The sequence below is a fragment of the Phascolarctos cinereus genome, unplaced genomic scaffold (genome assembly GCF_003287225.1).
Source record: "Phascolarctos cinereus isolate Bilbo 61053 unplaced genomic scaffold, phaCin_HiC Scaffold_8;HRSCAF=390, whole genome shotgun sequence".
NCBI lineage: Eukaryota > Metazoa > Chordata > Mammalia > Diprotodontia > Phascolarctidae > Phascolarctos > Phascolarctos cinereus.
The window spans coordinates 61,989,184-62,007,826 of NW_027556291.1; the positions used below are offsets into that span (position 1 = coordinate 61,989,184).

The 18,643-nt window shown below is 42.0% G+C and overlaps 1 protein-coding gene across 1 annotated transcript in view; it reads right to left on the reverse strand.

Moving 5' to 3' along the window:
• Positions 1–286: 286 nt before the first annotated feature.
• AMMECR1 (AMMECR nuclear protein 1) overlaps positions 287–18,643 on the reverse strand; it is a 150,933-nt gene continuing 132,576 nt past the window's right edge. The window contains 3 exon segments of the mRNA XM_078147723.1: positions 287–4,614; positions 6,617–6,717; positions 9,272–9,362. Of these exon segments, the coding sequence (XP_078003849.1) occupies positions 4,504–4,614; positions 6,617–6,717; positions 9,272–9,362 (303 nt within the window). The 3' untranslated portion in view covers positions 287–4,503.

The following is an 18,643-nucleotide window of genomic DNA, read 5'->3' on the forward strand; positions in this document are numbered from 1 at the left end:
AGGTTCCATTCCCTCCCCGATTTGGGGGCTAGGAGGGCTGTCTTGGTCAATAAAGCACCCAGCCATGTCCCTCTCTCAGCCACAGACAGCTCAGTGCCAGAGGTGAGGGCCACTGCTAGCCTGAGGTCGAAATTTAGAAATTTAGACACCTCATTTCCACCTGGATTCTTAGGCCCATTCAGCCAGTGTATGTTGCCACATTTAATAACATACCACATCTACCTTCTCAGTAGAACAACCCCAAGACGAAGTAGAGAGGCAGAAAAATGGACTGGACTCCCACCAATGGTGACTCATTTTTTATATTTTATTGGGTAAATGATTTAAAAGGTAATAACAATAGTGTTAAAACTACTACAATATCTTTCCACAGCCATCTCACAGACCCACAGTTAACCTATTTTTTTTGTCTTTTTGCACATTTTAACCTTTTAAAAGCCATACTTATGTTAACATGCCCATTTCAACAGTTTCTTCACACTAATAGCAATTAAATGTGGAAGGAAGGAGGATCTAGTTAAAATGGAGGGGGTTAATTCATAATCAAGTTACTAAGAAAGGAAAGCAGAGGCTACTCCAGGCAGCCCTTGCTCTGAAGGTCTCACCATCGCATTACCGAGAATTCATTATGCTGGTGACCGAGTCAAAGAAATTTTTTTTTTCCTAACATACAAAACACAAAAATAACTTAGATAGAAACTAGATCCAAATATTTCAAAAAGAATCAGCTTTGATATACAAAAACAGTCATAGGTTGTTACAAAAGCGTTTTCTCAGTGCGTTCATGTACCAGCGCAGTTTAGCGGGTCCAGAGCAAAGTAAGAGTTTTTTTTTCTCTTTTGAAATAGCGATAAAAAACATGGAAAACACATCTTTGTATATAAAGAATCATTGCTGGTCTTAAGAATAATGTAATCAGAAACCCTTAAATCTGAGAGGCACACAATAGGTTTCTTTTTTTTTTTTAATGAAAGGAAAGTCACCAGTTTATTTAATTGGAGGATGTGCTCACACTCCTCAAACTTAATTCAATTAACATCACTAGAAAAAATCAGTTAGAAACTGTACAAAAATAAAAAAGTTAACACGCTGAATCCTGCAAGGTTTTTGTAAGGACTGGAAGGCGGGCTGTGGGAGCAGCATTTGGGCATGGCTGGAGGTGTCTTTGGTTTGATCTAACACACGAGAGATGTAACCTATTCTGAATGACAGCTTCAAAAGCCTGCATATTTGAAGACAAAAGAGACTAACAGAACAAACTTCTGGTGTTCTGGGAGAAGAGGCTGGATGTGTTTCTGGGACAATCATGAGTGCTTTGGAGGGGACTGGGTGGGAGAGGAAGACTTGGGGCCCCCTCCCAAGCTGCGGTTGGCCTCATGGGGGGGGTTCGGGGCAGGCTGGGGGGGAGAAGCAGCACAAGCTGGTGCAGTCAGAAGGCCACTTGGAGGAGGACTAGAAAAGAGCTTTTCAGTTAAAGACTGAGACCTGGTCAGTCTGATTGAATAACAAAGAAGCCCTTCCAGAAATGGAAGCCTTTTGAGAAATATCCAAGTAAAATTTTTTTTCCAAGGGGAAAAACACTACACAGTTGCATTTCTATAAGTAAAAATGAAACTAATCTAATTAACATTTAAAAGGGGCCATGTAAACTTTGTGCTACTTAAATGGAGTTCAAGTATTATTTCTGGGCTGTTTAAAGAGAATTAAAATGATCCCATGTCTGGGTGATCACAAGTGCAATACAAGTTTGTGTTTCCAAACAAATAAACCTACCACTGGTTAGAACACAACTCAGGGAATCAAAATCTCTGAGTTTGAAAATACATGCTACATTTCTATGTGTCCCAAGTTAATTCAAATGACAAAGTTCAGAAGATTATCGGGAAAGGTGAACTGGGCCCAGCATTGATTTGGTTAAAGTACACCATACAGTCTGGATAACGACCTTTCTGCTAGAGTCTTGAAGCCAAAATCTACTAAGAGACAACAATTAATTGTGCATTATACTGTATCTAAAAGGAGAGAAACTATCCTTTTCCTCCAGGCCATGGAGTATTGCTGACCTCGTCCTCTGAAGCCGGCAGGATGGTTACATCATCAGTATATTATTATTACACTGGTAAGAAATTCTGTATAACATCTGCATATATGAAGGATTTTAAAAAATCTGATATGATTTTAGAGTCCGCATGACCAGTCACGTGACCTGTTCCAGGTTGATTAGCACCTTAAATACACACACATAGAATAGATCTTTTCTTAAAAAACTTCTAACAATAAGCTCATCCCAAAAGGAGGAGCAGGCTGTATTGAGATGATGGACAACATGGGTTTCACAACAATATTGGTCTTTTTTTTTCTTTTTCTTTTCTTTTTTTTTCTTTTCTTTTTTTCTTTTTTTTTTTTGCAGCAGACATCATCATTCAGTTTGTGCTCAGTTTCCCTATAAGGGCATAAAAAAAGTTTCCACTGAAAGGCGATGCTGTTCTGAAATGCTTCCAAGTAGAAACAGGACGACACTACCAAAGTTGCTGCTAAAACCCAATAGCTAATGCTTGCCTGGCAAATCTCTAAGCTTAATATATAGACTTGGCGACTGAGAGTCCCTTTGCGGACCCCAGTTGGCTTCTGAATTAAGGCATCATAACTGAAATTACTACCTAGACAATGGATGCTGTGGATGAAGGAAAACTGATAACCTTCGAAGGACCACCATCAGGCCCCAAAGCCACCAGAGGTGCTTGGCCACAGTGGTGAGCAGCAACATTCTGGGCTAGTAGGATGCCACCGCTTAGAACAAATGGATGGCTTAGAATGACCGGCTATTCGATTTCATTTCCTATCTCTTTAGAATATATATTTTGTTTTATACCTATATTAATATTTTACATATTGGTTTCCTGCTTGAAAAACATTCATCTCCACTTATTCTAAATGAAGAAAATTCCTTTATTTTCTAGGGTTTGTCACTTTCCTGGCAATGTACTTACCTCCCAAAGGCATGAAGAGGTTTTCTTTCTGTACATTAAGGGAAGACTGGCCTCCCCCCATAATTGGGGGTCTTCTACACGTGCCTTAACTAAATCTCATTTCTGTTACTACAACTTTAAAAATTAAAATCTTATCAACACAGTAATTACGTTTCTCTTGCGAGTCTGTAGTGCAGCAAGTGATTCAAGCTATTTCCTAGTAATTCTAAAACTCCAGCACTGTCTCTGGAACAGACAGAAGTAGCTGAAGCCATGGCATAACTAACTCGATAATCATGACTATTTATCTCAGCTTTGCCCAATCATGATTTAATGCAACCTGAAACTAACACGTTTAAGTGAAAAGACATCAGCAGAGTGTCGCTTTTTGGCTGTTTGCTGCAAAACCAACAATGACCAAAAGGGACCTCGAGCTTTAAAAAAGTCTAAAAGTAAGGAAACTGTCTAGTACATGGATTCATCTAGAGAAGCCATATAGTGCTACACATGATTTCTCAAAATTGCCTTTTTCTACTCTGCCCACCTTACGATTCCACTTTCCCAGTCAAAGGCACTAAAAATCTACATCTGTTCTCTTCCTAAGTAAGATTCAATGCTCTTCAAAGTGATTCCTATAATATATTTGAAAGGTAGTTCTTTTCTTATTTACAGATGATGTTTTTGTTTGTTAACTGACTCAGTGACACAATTAGGACATTTTTCCTATTTATAACTGGCACACAGGCATAAACGATTTCTGTGACAAACCTTAAATGGGGACTTACTTCTCTGTTTTAGAGATTAGCTCTCTGAAATTCATATACATTTTGACTATATGAAAAATATCACTCTGGGGGGGGGGAAGACTTATACAGACTAAGTCTTCATAAGAAAGTCAACCCTGAAGGAAGAATTCAGGGTAAATTGTAAATACCTGAATCTGATATGCATTGTTCCCTAGCCAAACAAATTCAACCACTATAAGTATATGTGTGTGGTGTGTCTGTGTGTGTGTGTGTGTATATATACATATTCATATATATATGTATATATACACACACACACACACAGACACACCACACACATATATATATACACACATATACATATACACATACGTACATATACACACATATATATATGAATATGTGTATGTGTGTGTATATATATGTAAAAGAATCACAAAACTTTAAATGCTTCCTTCCATCCACAGTAAAAAACAAAAACAAGCTTTGATATAATGGAGTAAAATTTGATATAATATTATAGAAAAAGAAAAAAAGATTATATATGCTGCAAAAAAAAAGTCCATGACCTAAAAGAATAAAAATAATTATGGGATGAACTTAAGAAATGCATTTTTTCCCACCCGTTGCCACAATGAGCTTAACCAATTAAGGAGAAGTCTCACTATGGCAACGGAAACTATCATCATAAAATGGTACAGTAATAGAGATAGCTAGACCAAGAAGGGGGAGGGTCTCCTGGAAAGAGGTCTGCAGAGAGGTCCAGGGACTGGTCATGTGGCTCAGTGTCAGGAGTAATGGTTGTAAGGTGGCAGAGGGTGCCCAATGCCATTCTGGAAGTGATGATGCTGACGGTGGGCGACATACTCTGAGTAGCTCATGGTCATCTTCTCACTGCGGTACCTGGAAGGAGAAGGGGGAAGAGATTTACCCAAAGAAGCACCTGATACAGAGCTCTAGAATCACAGAGCCAGAAGGGCTATTCAGTTGGCCTTGATTTTACACATAGGTAAATGGTGGGCTACAGAGGGGGTGTGACTTGCCCACTGAAGGTCATACAGCTTATCCATACTGAGATGAAGTTAAACTACTCATCAATCTAGTGTTCCTTCTACTCCCCCAATCCCCCAAGTTATCCTCTATTGGAAAATCAAGCAATCAATCAATCAATATTTATTAAGCACCTACTATGTGCCAGGCACTGTGCTAAACTCTGGGAATAAAAAAGGAAGCAAAAGACAGTCCCTGCCCTCAAGGAGCTCACAATCTAATGGGATGGAAAAGATGCTGTGAATTACCTTCCCAAAGTTTTTTTTTCTTTCTTTCTTTCTTTTTTTTTTAGGCAATTGGGGTTAAGTGACTTGCCTAGGGTCACACAGCTAGTAAGTGTCAGGTGTTTAGTCTGAGGCTGGATTTGAACTCAGGTCCTCCTGACTCCAGGGCCAGTGCTCTATCCACTGCGCCACCTAGCTGCCCCTTCCCAAACTTCTTCATATTTTACTTCTCCCCCACCTTAAGAGCATAGCTGTTTATGTGAAGAACTCTTGGCGTAGAAACTCCCTCTACTACTGCAGATTGACATTTCTTCCATATCTTCTATTGAGTTGCCTAGGGGCAATTGAGAGGTGAAGTGACTTTCTTACAATCACACAATTTTTCTTTTCCAGAAGTGGGTCTTCCTGACTCTGAGGTCAGCTGCCTTTTAAAAGAAGCATCTCAAAGAAGTATTATATCAAGAATCATAATATTTTATATTAAAATTATTTCTACCATCATTTTATTTTTGTGAATTCAGAACTCTGGATTCAGATTTTTTTTTATTTGTACTGTATCCACAGACCAGAATGGACACCTTACTTCAAAATTCCTAGCCTTGGCTGGATTTGACCTAACTTCAAAGGAATAGCTATGAATGGTGTTAAACCGATCTTTGAAGGAATTTGCCCATAACTCAAAAACTAAACTGAAAAACTTGACTGTATCTTTACATTTACAGTGAGAAGACACAAGCTCCAACCGGTGCTCCCTCTCATATTAAATGACTGAACTCATAGCTGTTCTTCTCTTTTGACTTCTGTAGACTTCTTATGGGAACAAAGTATCTCTATAAGCCTTCCTGGGAACTCAACTGCAGTAAAAAAGAATATAAACTCCTGAAGGGCAGGGGTTTTATTTTCAAGATTATATATTTATTTATACTAGATGTACTGTGTCTAGCCCTGAGTGAGATTAAGACAGGAGGAGAAAAAATAGAAATCAAACAAAACAAATGGAAAAATACAATTTTTTCCTTAACAAGTGTCAGCCTCATGAAAACCTATTGGCCTGCATGCCCTGGTTGACAGTTCAAAGGCAGGGAGTACAAGGAGCTGGTGAGCTCTCCTCAAAGATCAGGGTTTCCTGCTGCTTTCCTGACTCTTCCTAGGTCCCTTCCCATTCCCGAGATGATCTAGATCATCGCCCTCCCTCTGAGTGGCTTTCTACAAATCCTTCTGCTTTTTGGCCTCCCCAACTCTGTCTGCAGTAAAAGTAAGAAGATCAGGGTCTCCTGGGTCTGGTGGGCTAGCAGAGTGAAATTCAGATGTTCTGTAGGTCCAAGTCAGAATGAGTTGGGTCCTGTTTGCACTAATTCAATCTAAAAGTCAGTTTCTATCCAAAAGTCAAAATTGTAACTCAAAGCTAAAGATATGAAAAAAATGGAGTGGTTTGACTTCTAATCAATTAATGTTCCCCTGTATTGGCCCCTCTCCTACCCAAGTATGATCCTTTAACTCATTCCCACTCTGCACTGGGAAAGCAGAGAGCATAAAGAACAAAACATATAGCAACACTTAAGGCATGAAAACAGCCAAGCCTTCGGCTCTCAAGCCCCAAGTCATAGAGTTCATGGTCCTTAGGCAGGTACCTGGTCAGTTTGATGCTTTTCCTGAATTCATTTGTAATTGTAGCTTTGTAGCCTCCTTTTCTCAGTAAGGAATCTATGGTCTGAATGTGGTCCCATCCTGTTGAAAATGAACCAGATGATGAATCAAACACATGTACAAATACTCCTTTCAACATCTCATGCCTAAAAAATGCCCGGGGGCTACCGGGGATGTCATCCTGAAGAAACAAGAGTGCCCTTATACTCCTTAACCTCTACATCGTCACAGACCAAGCACAGCTGTTGTGAGAGATGCCAGTCTCACGTGAACAGGCAGAATCTGTGGTAAACTTAGAGTGCTTTCCTTTCCTCCCTCCACATTTAGAAATGGGGTAGGGAAGGGGAGAATGTTGCATACAAGAAAGTTAACTAACTTAGTGACATCTAGAGACTCATGGAGGGGCAAACACAGATTATGCAAAAGTGGAGAGCATTTTTATTGGTCCTGAAGAGTGCTATATTGGTCTGAATATAGGCTGCATCCTAAAAAGGATCTCTTTGAAAGAAAAAAGATTATGTATGGTACTTTCTCTCTTACACTGAAAAACAATGATCTAAGAACACAGTATTTAAAAATTGACTGAATTTGGGAAAATTCGGTGCTTTTCCTAAACTACATAAGTTCACACCATATTCAAATCTAAGGCATAAGGGCCAGTTAAAGAGACCCGAGCCAGGAAAACAGGGTAATTCAGAGCAGCAAACAAACACGAGAAGTCAGACTTTTGGCATGGGAGGATGACACCCAACTAGGAAAGGTGGCTTATTCTTTTTCAGCTGCTCACTCTCCCCATTTCTTAGTTCACTTCCCTCCTTGGGCAGCCCCACACTCAACCATGAGGCTGAGCCACCCCTCATACAATCTAGTGGATGGGCTGGTCCTCCCCTAACTTCTCCACTCCTGACACTGAACTTCACAGTTTCATCTCAGCAGTGGCTCTAGGGTCTACAAGGAGGAAACACAGCCCAAGTAATGGCAGATCAGAACAGTTTCTCTTCTTCCCCATTCCCAGCTATTACAGTCTCAGAGGTATGGGAAGGCTTGCAGGCCTTTGTAGTGGGATCTACTTCCCTAAGCACTTTGGAACACGGATGCCCGCAGGCCATAGCAAGGGGGCAGCGTGTGGTGAGGAGCAGGCAAGCAAAAGTAGCAGCCTCTTTGCCATTGTGACAACAATCACAAGGGTATCTAGCTCAGCCCTGGGCTCTTCAAGCATCTGTGAGGGCCCCTGGCAAAGCTGCAGCTAGTGCTTGTGGGAGGACCAGTGAGGATTAAGCCACACTTGGGTTTTGTACAAGCTAGATGGGGGGAAAATACAGCCTATACTCAAACCAAATTGCTAAGGGTTTTTTCATGGGTTTTCTCCTAGTTCTTATATTTGACTTGTAAAGTCCGAGGCTCATTTGAGCTGGCTCTCTTAACAAACCCTCCAGTACATATTGAGGACTGCTCTGTAATAACAAAAACTGTGCATGCTGGGAAGCACCTGGAACAGTCCCTCTTAAAGCTAGCTGTTTCAAGGTTTTCTGGATTAATGCTATCTAACTGGCAATTCTCACCTCAATTTTCTTCTTTACAAAACAAAGAAAGGAAAAGCAATTTATTTGGTGATCAGAAAAAAAGCCGCAATATGTTTGGCAAATGTTTCTTGCTAAACCCCAAATGCCATAGTAAACGTGGCCATTATAGAAGCAGAATTTGAGAATTATGTTCAGGAAAGAAAAATATTAGCAAGCTAACAAGCTTGGGTAGCTGCTTTGCAGAAGCTAGAATTATATGGTACAATGTTCCTTCACAAGGGCCTACACAAACTTTTTCTTGACAAAGAATTACTGACCAAGGGATAAAACCCTTGTCCTCCTGCTTCCATAGTCCTATGCAAACCATCCATATATTCTCAATGGATTGACATAATGGAAAGTCAATATTCTTAATAAAGCTAGAATAAAAAAGGCGCTATTTTGGTATTATGGTTTGTTCCAAGTAAATTAATTTGGATGTTTCAGGAACCATCTGGTAGAACGGTATATGTGTGTGTGTGTGTGTGTATGTTTACATCTATATATATACACACACATACATAGACACAACAATATATACCCAAAGCTTTTTTTTTTTTGGTGGCTGGGCAATGGGGTTAAGTGACTTGCCCAGGGTCACACAGCTAGTAAGTGTCAAGTGTTTGGTCTGAGGCTGGATTTGAACTCAGGTCATCCTGACTCCAGGGCCAGTGCTCTATCCACTGTGCCACCTAGCTGCCCAAAAAGTTTTTTTAATCACTAAAATTTTTGCACATTGAAAAAAACCCCAAACCAAAAGAAAATGGCACTTCTATGAGCAGCAACTTGCTACTCCCAAAACAGTTGGCTTTATAATGCAAAATTACTTATTTTTTGTCATTTTTCATTAAGGGTTTCTTAGTATACTGATACAACTTTTGTGGCACATAGTGCAATTCACTTATTTGCTATAAAAAAATGAAATGGCATTAAGAGATAAGAGCCATTCCTTACAATTTCATATTGATTCATCATGAGACCTCAGTGCAAGGTCAAATATTGCATTTTATATTTATATACTTCTTTAAATTCTTCACTAGATCATATGAAATAAAATAAAGAGCAGCAATGACCTTGCTCCTTTGCGACCTCTGGTAGGTAGGTGGCCGTGCGTTTTGATCCTTTTTCATTGATGAACTCTATCCTAATGCCATGTACACCCACCTGAAAGAAATGGGCAGTTTCATTAATACATTCTTTTTCAAATAAACAAACAGCAAAGTTGAACAGTTAAGTAAAAAGAGTCAGCAGTGCCCACTCTTGCCTCCTTTCAGGAGTCAGTCTCCCTTCCCCGCCCCTCCATAGCTTGGGATTTGTTTCTGGAAGAGTCAGAATGACGGTTTTGGAAACTGATAATTTCATTCACCTGGGGTCCAGTGTGTGGTGTCTCACTGCATCTTGTTCTCAGCTGCAAATACCCTGAATCTTTCTATAAACACAGACTATATAAGACTAGCTATCCTACAAACCTCTTAACTCAACAAAGGGAAACAAGCAAGCTTTTGTTGATATAAAACAACTATCACTGATGTGAGTAATGTCTCACTAATACTCAATTAACCCGAAAGCATTTTTTAAGGGCCTACTGTGTGCCAGGCACTGTCTTATACACATATAACTTGTGGCCCAGAATCCCAAACTCTGGGCTTACATGGCCAAGATTTGATCAGGGAAAGGGGAGCCTCATAAAATATCACTCTTTTGGGCTCAGTTTTACCCTATGCAAAATTTACCCTGAGAATATAAGACAGTAACTTGTGCTTAGGTCTCTACAGTTGCTGGTAAAGGGGATCCTTCAGCTCCTTTGAAGGACCCATCTAACAATATTTCAGACATTATTTCACCCACTCAGAGGACTCCCAATTGCCCATTAATCAAAAACAGTTCTTTCCTCCTTCCCTCCCAGAGTGAAGTCCTTCGACTCACAATCCCCCTGAAAAGAAACAGACTTGGGGTTACTGGAGAGTCAAATCCCTCACCTCTTAGTAAACATTACAACTCCCCTAGGGAGCTCGACAGAATTCCAATCTAATAGCTCCACTCATAGGGTCTCCCCTGAAAGGAATCTGACATTTGGGGCTACCCGTGAGACAATGCCCTTCCCAAAGGATCTGTAGTCTGAATGACACTGTGCCTCAGTCCCTTACTGGTCCCCTTTGGCTCTGCCTCCATATGCTTGTACCTCTTCTCTCTGGAGTGAGGCCAGCTCCCCCGACTCTTGACTGCTGCTTCCACCTCTCAAGTTCTCCCCCTCCATGTATTCTTCTCTGTGGCTGCCATCTCCAGGGCTAGTAGGTTCTGCCAATGCCTCTCCATGACTGGGTCCAAGGAACTTGACATTACATTACTGACCCCAGCTATCACCATCTCCAGAGTTGAGGTTTTATATATGTGTGTGTGTGTGTGTGTGTGTGTGTGCGCGCGCATGTGTATGTATGTATGTATGTATGTATGTATGTATGTATGTATGTATGTATACTCTCAGGAAAGAAAGTTAGCTTGACAGTCTCTGGTTTGACTTAGCTCTTTTACCTGTCTGACTTTTAATATGCCTCCTCACCTGTCCTCTTTAATAGGCCTATGCAGTTCAGATATACAAATCACCCCTACCTCCACTGCCCTGGTCCTATGGAGGAGACATAAAACCAAAGTCCCAAACAGAGGGCTTATCTTTTAACCTCATTAAATTGCAAATGAATAATCCTGGTCACCCATATGTAAAGCAAATGAATTTGTGGCTTTGTCCCTAGTTCAAACCTTACATGAAATACTACATTCCTGAATGAATGGATACCCATGCTTCAATATTCTTCGATTCTATCATGTGCTTTTTATGACTTAGCAGTCATTTAAAAATCTTTCTTGAGATGTGGACAAAAAACTTCCTACAGTTTTAGATAATTATCTGAGGAGGCTAAATGCCTTGCCTAGGATGGCATGGCTGGTATGCATCAGTGGCTGGACTTGAACCTGGGTCTTCTTGACTCCCAGGCTAGCTCTCACTTTCTCATGTGGATGGTCTTTGAGAACTGCATCGCCCTTTAGCCAGAGGGGGGATGAGCCTCTACGGACTTGGCCAACCTGTAAGCAGTCTGTTATTGGACCTATACTCAGAGCCTTCCCATCTCGGTAGGAATCATCAGAGCTTGCCTTCTACTGACAGAACTTTCAAGAACTCAGAATTGTTTCCATATCAAGATGAGGTATCAGTGGACAGCGATGAGAAAAAAAAAAAGGAAATTTCATAGGCCATAATAATGTCATAAGCTGCTGAACATTTTGCATTTATAAACAATGAGGAACTTCTGAAGACCTACTAACAGAAATATTTTGAAGTACTGTAAAAGTACAAATAAACAACCAACAGCTGCCCTCCTCCAAAAACCCAACTGTTTCCCCCCACCCACCACACAATTCGGGGCTCTTCAGTTGGCTAGAGGGCCACATGGGGGTGCATCAGAATGAACACTAACAATTAGGCTTCTTTTCAAAATATGCTAACAGTTTCACAGATCTTTACTTTTTGCATCAATAAAGACCTGAAGGCTGGGGGAAGATAGAGACAGAGGTGAGAGAATGAAAAAAACTTCCCATAGAAATTCCATTTCTTAGAAGCAAAACAAAGAAGTCCTAAGGAAACCCATTTCTTTTCCCCAGGCCTTTAGATATGGTCCCTTCCAACTTGATAATTCAATAAGATGATCTCTATCCATTTGGACCTAACAGAACTATGATTTTTAATTTAATTTTTTCTTTCACTCTAGGACTCTGCTTATTCTGAGCTTCAGGGTTCCTGACACTATTCCTCCAGGACTGTCCTGCTTTTTTATTCATCTTCTATTATCTGCCCTCACATTTATCTTATTGCACACTAGCTTCTTAAAATTTAAATTGGCTGAGTAGGTGGCAGGGGGACAGCTAGGTGATGCTACAGGGGACAGTGCACTGAGCCTGGAGCCAGGAAGATTCATCTTCATGAATTCAAATCTGGCCTCAGACACTTACTAGCTGTGTGGCCTTGGGCAAGTCACTTAACCCAGTTTGATTCAGTTTCCTCATCTGTAAAAATGAGCTAAAGAAATGGCAAACCACTCCAGTATCTTTGCCCAGAAAATCCCCAATAAGGTCACAGAGAGTCAGATACAACTGAAAAACAACTACATAAACAAACAAAAAAAGGTGGCAGAGTAGATAGAATCTTAAGGCCTGGGGTTAGAATGACTTGAAATCCAATCCAGCCTCAGACACTTACTAGCTGTGTGATCCTGGGCAGGTCTCAGTTTCCTCCCCTGTAAAATGAGGGAGTTGGACTGGATGGCCTCTAAGGAACCTTCTCAGACCCTGTGATGAGCTCTGTGTATGTCCACATCTGTCTCTTTAGACACCTCTCCCTTTACCTTCTTAGTGGAATTATTTCTTTTCATGTCTTCGGAAGTTAATTCTCGAGGGTTTTCTGTGCCTTCTGAGATAACTTCTGAAGAATTTTAGACCATGAGATTCTACCAATTATTTCTCCGAAACTTTTGAAATCTGCTCACCTAAAATTAAAGGTGTACTGTGCCTGTCTTTCTTTTCCTTCCTGATCTCAAATCCTAAAATGCAGCAGTTACCTCCTCTTCCCTCAATAAGGTTCTCATCCTTTTTACCCCAGCAATCAGTACGTCTTTGTTGGCAAGAATGAAGACCAAAAAGCAGCTCCTCCCCCTGATTGCTCCACCTTTTGAAGAACAAAACAATCTTTACTTGTGCCAGCAGATATTCAGATAATTGGACAGTAAATGCCTAGATGTCTCCTAACACTGCTCTATCACGTCTGTCTGTCTGTCTGTCTGTCTGTCTTTCTTTCTTTCTTTCTTTCTTTTTTTTAGGCAATTGGGGTTAAGTGACTTGCCCAGGGTCATACAGCTAGTAAGTGTCAAGTGTTTGGTGTGAGGCTGGATTTGAACTCAGGTCCTCCTGACTTCAAGCCCAGTGCTCTATCCACTGCACCACCTAGCTGCCCCTCTATCACGTCTTTCTGAGGTGCGTGTAATCTGCTTCCCGAAGTCCTCACCTGTTTTCTCTTTCTGTGCTGTTAGTCTGTTACATATACTCTGATGACAACATTGCTATTTCCACCTGCACTGATCTTCACCCAAATTCTCTCCACCTGACACTTCTCTGACCCACCCCTAGTTCCTGGCTTTCCTCATGCATCTTCTTAACATACATGTAGTACTTTTAAATCTATATTGTCCTGATGTATTCAACAAGTCTGCAAACTTAGAATATCACATGAAACACCCTGAATCAGAGCCAGAAGTTTTAATGTTGTTATTTAGTCATTTCACTCCTGTCTGATTCTTGTAGCCCTATTTGGAGTTTTCTTGGCAAAGATACTGGAGTGGTTTGCCATTCCCTTCTCCAGCCCACTTAACAGATGAGGAAACTGAGGCAGAGGTTACGTGACTTATCCAGCATCACACAGCTAGTAACTGTCTGAGGCCAGATTGGAACTCAGGAAGATGAGTCTTCCTGACTCCAGGCCTGGCACTCTATCCACTACCACCTAGCTGCCCCTGAAGTTTTAAGGGAGTCCATCTATTAAAATTCATTTTTGCACAACTGAATAACATGACAATTTCAGGAGCAGATCAGACAAGAAAGCTGGGAGAAGCAGACCTTCTGGCATCATAGCTCTTCAGTGTCTTTGAAAAGACACTTGTATGCAGCTACCAAGAAGGGTTTCCTCAATCTCTTTTTAATCTGTTTAAATTATCTGAATAGTTATTAAAGTTGTTTTCCAATAAAAAGAGAGTTCTCTCCTTCAAGTGTCACAATTCCTCAGGCATGCAGCCTCAACTCCTCACTCTTGCTCTCCAAGCATATCCATTCCATTTCTCCTTTCACAACATCTCCAGCATACGTCTTACACAACAACACAATCCCAGTTCATGCCCTTTAACCTCACATCTGGCTTGCTCTCATGCCTCAGGGCTCTCTCTTTCCCACTCCAACCCATTCTCTACTCAGTTGCCAAGGGGATTTTCCTAGAGTGTAGGTGTGACCATGTCACCCTCCTGTTCAAGGAGCTCCAGTGGCTCCTGAGTACCAACCTCCAGGATCAATTCTGAACCTCTCTTTGGGTTTTTAAAGCCCTTCAGAACTTGGCCCCTTCCTCCCTGTCTCATCTTCTTCCAACTTCCTCCCTTCCAAGTACTCTGATCCAGTTACTTGCCTTATCGGCAGTTTCTCAAACATAAATGCCCACCTTCTGTCTCTGTGCCTTTTCACTGGCTGTACCTCATGCGTAGGATGCTCTGCCTCCTCACCTCTGCCTCTTGGTTTCCTGGCTTTCTTGAAGACTCAGCTCAATTCCTACCTTCTGTAGGAGGCCTCTCTAGTTCCTCCAACTGCTATTGCTTTTCCCTCCGATATGACCTTCTACCTATATTGTATATACCTTGTATGTACCTAGCTATTTAAATACTGTCTCCCCATTAGACTGTGAGCTTCTTGAGGGCAAGAACTGTTTTTTTCCTTTCTTTGTATCCCCAGTGCTTAACAGAATGCCTGGCACAAAGTCAAGCATTTAAAATATGCTAAGTGCAAAATGAGGAAGCTGGACTTGGTGTTCTCTGAGGCCCCTCCCAGCTCTAGGTCTGATCCCATGTGTGACCTTGGATAAGTCCCTTCCCCTTCCTGAGCCTCACTTTCCTTCTCTGTAAAATGAAGAGGTTGGACAAGATGGCTTCTATGGTCCATTGCAGCTCTAAGTCTTGGACCCTATTTCACTCTGCATTTGTTCCAATAAGTCTTCCCACACTTCTCTGAATTCCTGAGAAATCCTTCTATAGCTCCCTCAGCAAATAATTATCCAGCCTTTGCTTTAAGTCTTCTGGTGAAAGGGAATACATGCCTTCCCCAGGAAGCCGATTCTACTTTGGCCTAACTCTGGTTGTTAGGAAGCCTCATCCTCTCCCCAGGCCCGTCCACACCTGCCTCTCCACAGTCAGGACTCACATTTCTGGTTCTACCCTTGGCCCAAGCAGAACAAGTCTAATCTCTCTGCCATGTGACAGCCACTCAAGTGTTTGAACACAACTCTCAGCATTCCCTCACATCTTCTCTTTTCCAGTTACCTAAATACAGACAATTCTTTTAACTCACCATACCTATGGCCTGACCCTGGGGCCATAATTCATCCTGGCCACCCCTCTCTGGACACTTATCGATGTCCATCTCAAACGGCTGAGTTCCAAACTGAACACAATATCCCACATGTGGTCTGCCTAGGGCAGAGTGCTGAGGTCTTATCAACTCTCCTGTTCCAAATGCTTTTGCACTTGCTCCACCCTCTCCCCTCAATGCATCCTAAGACAACATTTATTTTCTTGGCTGTCATATCATGCTAGTGACTCATATTAAGCTTGTAGTCCATTAAGACCTTTTCCACATAAACTACTAAACAGTCATGCTTACCCATACTTGTAAAATTGATTTTTAATCTAAATATAGAAATTATATATATCTTTATAAAATTTTATCTTATTAGATTTGACCTAGCCATTTAGGTCACTGATAAAACATGTTAACAATATAGGATTAAGGATAGAACCTTGGAGTACTCTACTAGAGATCTACCCCTCCAAGTTGACTCCCTCTACCCCACTACTCTATCCCCTTATAATCATCTCCATCTCCCACCTTAGCCCTGCCCCTCCACAGGCCACATCCTCCTCTGCCCTCCATTTCCATTCCATCCCACCCTCTGGAACCGCCACTTTACTGTTAAGACTCTGCTCCCCACCTTTATTCTGAATCATGCTGTTTTATGCTCTTTTCGTCTTGTACAAATGGAAACCCGGTTCTCTCCAGAAGGCACTACATCCCTGGCCACCCTCTCCAGTATGGGAGGGACTGTGCCTGTTCTCACAGCCCCCTGAAATGCTGGGCCAGAAAGAAGAGTAAGCCTCCTCCTTGATCCTCACTGTCACTTCTGGATTGTCCCACTGCCACCATCACTTGGCAGCCACACCTCTTCTGGAGGTTCATTCCATTTATCTTTATCACTTGGTACAATCCTTATGTCAGTAATCAACCAGCCTACTGGTAATTTTCTCACCTTTCTCAAGATGCTCAGGATCTGGCTCAAAGTCTTTCTGCTTCGCTCAAATTTCGGACTTTCTGCTCATATCTATGATTCCTCCCATTTCAGCATCCTCTAAAACTCCCAGGGTTTCCATCATCAGCCCACCTCAGGCACAAATACTGATAATTATACCCTCAATCACCCATCATTATTCTACCTCCATGATCCAGAATTCTTCCTGAACCTGTTCTGATCTTTACCATGTCCTTTGGTCCCTCAGTTCCTCCCAGTCCATCACTCTTGCTCTGCCCTCACTTCCCGTAAGTCTTGATCCTCTGGTTGACCAACTCCACCATGCACTGTCCTTTATCCTGGAGTCCCTTGCATAACCCTAACCCTCATCCTATTGCCAGTCACACTTTGATAAACCACAATGCTAGGTCCCCTGTCCTTTCCCTGCCCCCTTGAGACATTTTTGCTCCAATTCATAAGCTGAACACATCTGGAGAAAGTTGCACAACTATGTCAACTGGGTTCACCACAAAGGTATGTTGCCCGATCTCAACTGGGCCCTCATTGCTACACAGTGGCCCTTTTATTCTTTCCTAACTGACTCTCTTGACCTCACTCTCCACAGTAACTATTTCAGACCTTGATTCCACCCCTTCCCCTCCTACCACCCCACCAGCAGAAGACTGAGCTTCCTTCTTCACTGAGCAAACAGAAGCCATTCATAAAATGCTGTCTCTTCTCCACTGGTCCACATCTCCAACCCCGCCCCCCCCAACATATATTCTCTCCTTTTCTGCTCCTGTCTCTGAGGAAAAGGTGGTCCTCCTTGCCAAGGTCAACCTCTTCACTTCTGTTCATTCTTCTCTTCCTCTCATTTTCTCCAGATCACCTTCTTTCCCTCACCCTTAATCTCCCCTTCTGCACTGACTTGAAACATGTCCAGGCCACCTCCTGCTGCTGCTGCTGTCGCTGTCCTCTCTCTCCTAGCTAGGAAGGATCATCTAGATTTGGTGCCTTCCCAGCCCCTTGTGTTATTGCCACCACACTACTGAAGCCGCTCTTTCCTCATGTTAGCAGCATGGCCTCATCTGCCATCTCTAAGGCCCATTTCTCAGCATTCATTCCAATTCAGACCCATCAGGGAAGTAGCCCTGACTCTAGAGTCAAAGGAGCTGGGTTCCAATCCTACCTCTGATGTTTACTTAGTAGATGTGTGACCTTTGAAAAGTCCCTTTCTTTTGCCTCGGTTTCCTTCTCTGTCAAATGCCATGTGAACTCATTTCCTTCAAAGCACAACTCAGTTTCACCTCCTACAGGAAAATTCCCTGAGCCTGATGTCAGTGCTCTTCCCACCTTGAAATTCCTTTGTGTGATTCTGTGCATACGTACGGTATCCCCTTCGTATAGCTTAAATGCTTTCTTTGTGTCGCCCTTTCCTACAATAGCACCTTGGGCAGAGTAGGGGAGAAATGAGTGACGGTAGGGAGGCAGACGCAGAAAGTGTAGATAACTCTAGGTGCGTGGTAATGAAAGTCAGGAGAGACAGAGAATGAAAGCTTGAGGGGATGGCAGGGTCAAGGGAAGAAGATATTTGGCGGGAGGGAGAGAGAGGAATAAGGGAAAAGGGAAAGAAAGGAAAGAGATATTAAAGGTGAGAGAGAAAAAGAAATTGAAGGTGAAGACGGAGAAAGATTAGAGATGAGAGAAAGAATATGGATGCATAATTGAAGGTAAAAGCTTTCAGAGGATACAGCTTCCTAGGACCAAGGGCACAAGAAGGCAGACTCTCTTTAGCAAGAAGAGTCTGCTACAGCTTTCTAAAGAGTTTCCCTGGCTCCAAACCCACCTCTGCAGAGCTGTCAAAGTGTGTAAGTCTGTTTGTGTTACTCTCTTGCTGAAGAAGCTTCATTGGCTCCCTACTGTTCCTCCTCTGCTTGGCACTTAAAGCACTTTATCATCTGGTGCCAACCTATCTTTTTACTGTCATTTCTTATTTCTGCCTCTCCAATCTCTGTGCCTCTGCACAGGCTTTCTCTGTGCCTGGAATGTTGTCCCTTGCCTCACATATTTCTTGGAATCCTTAGCTCCACTGAAATAAAATTCAACCCAAATACACCTCATGGATGAGGCCCTTCTTCACTGCCCCTCCTTGCCATGTCAGTTTTCCCTCTTCCTGGAAATTAACATCATATTTACTCTGTAAATATTTTATACTTATTTGCATGCATGTGTTTTCCCCCAGTTGAAGGTAAGCTCCCTGAGGGTAGGGCCTGTTTTCACTTTGGTGCCAGGCATAATAACAGGTTCTTGATTGCTGAACTGAAATTAGTCCTTCCTCAGAGACTCAGTATAGGAGATATAG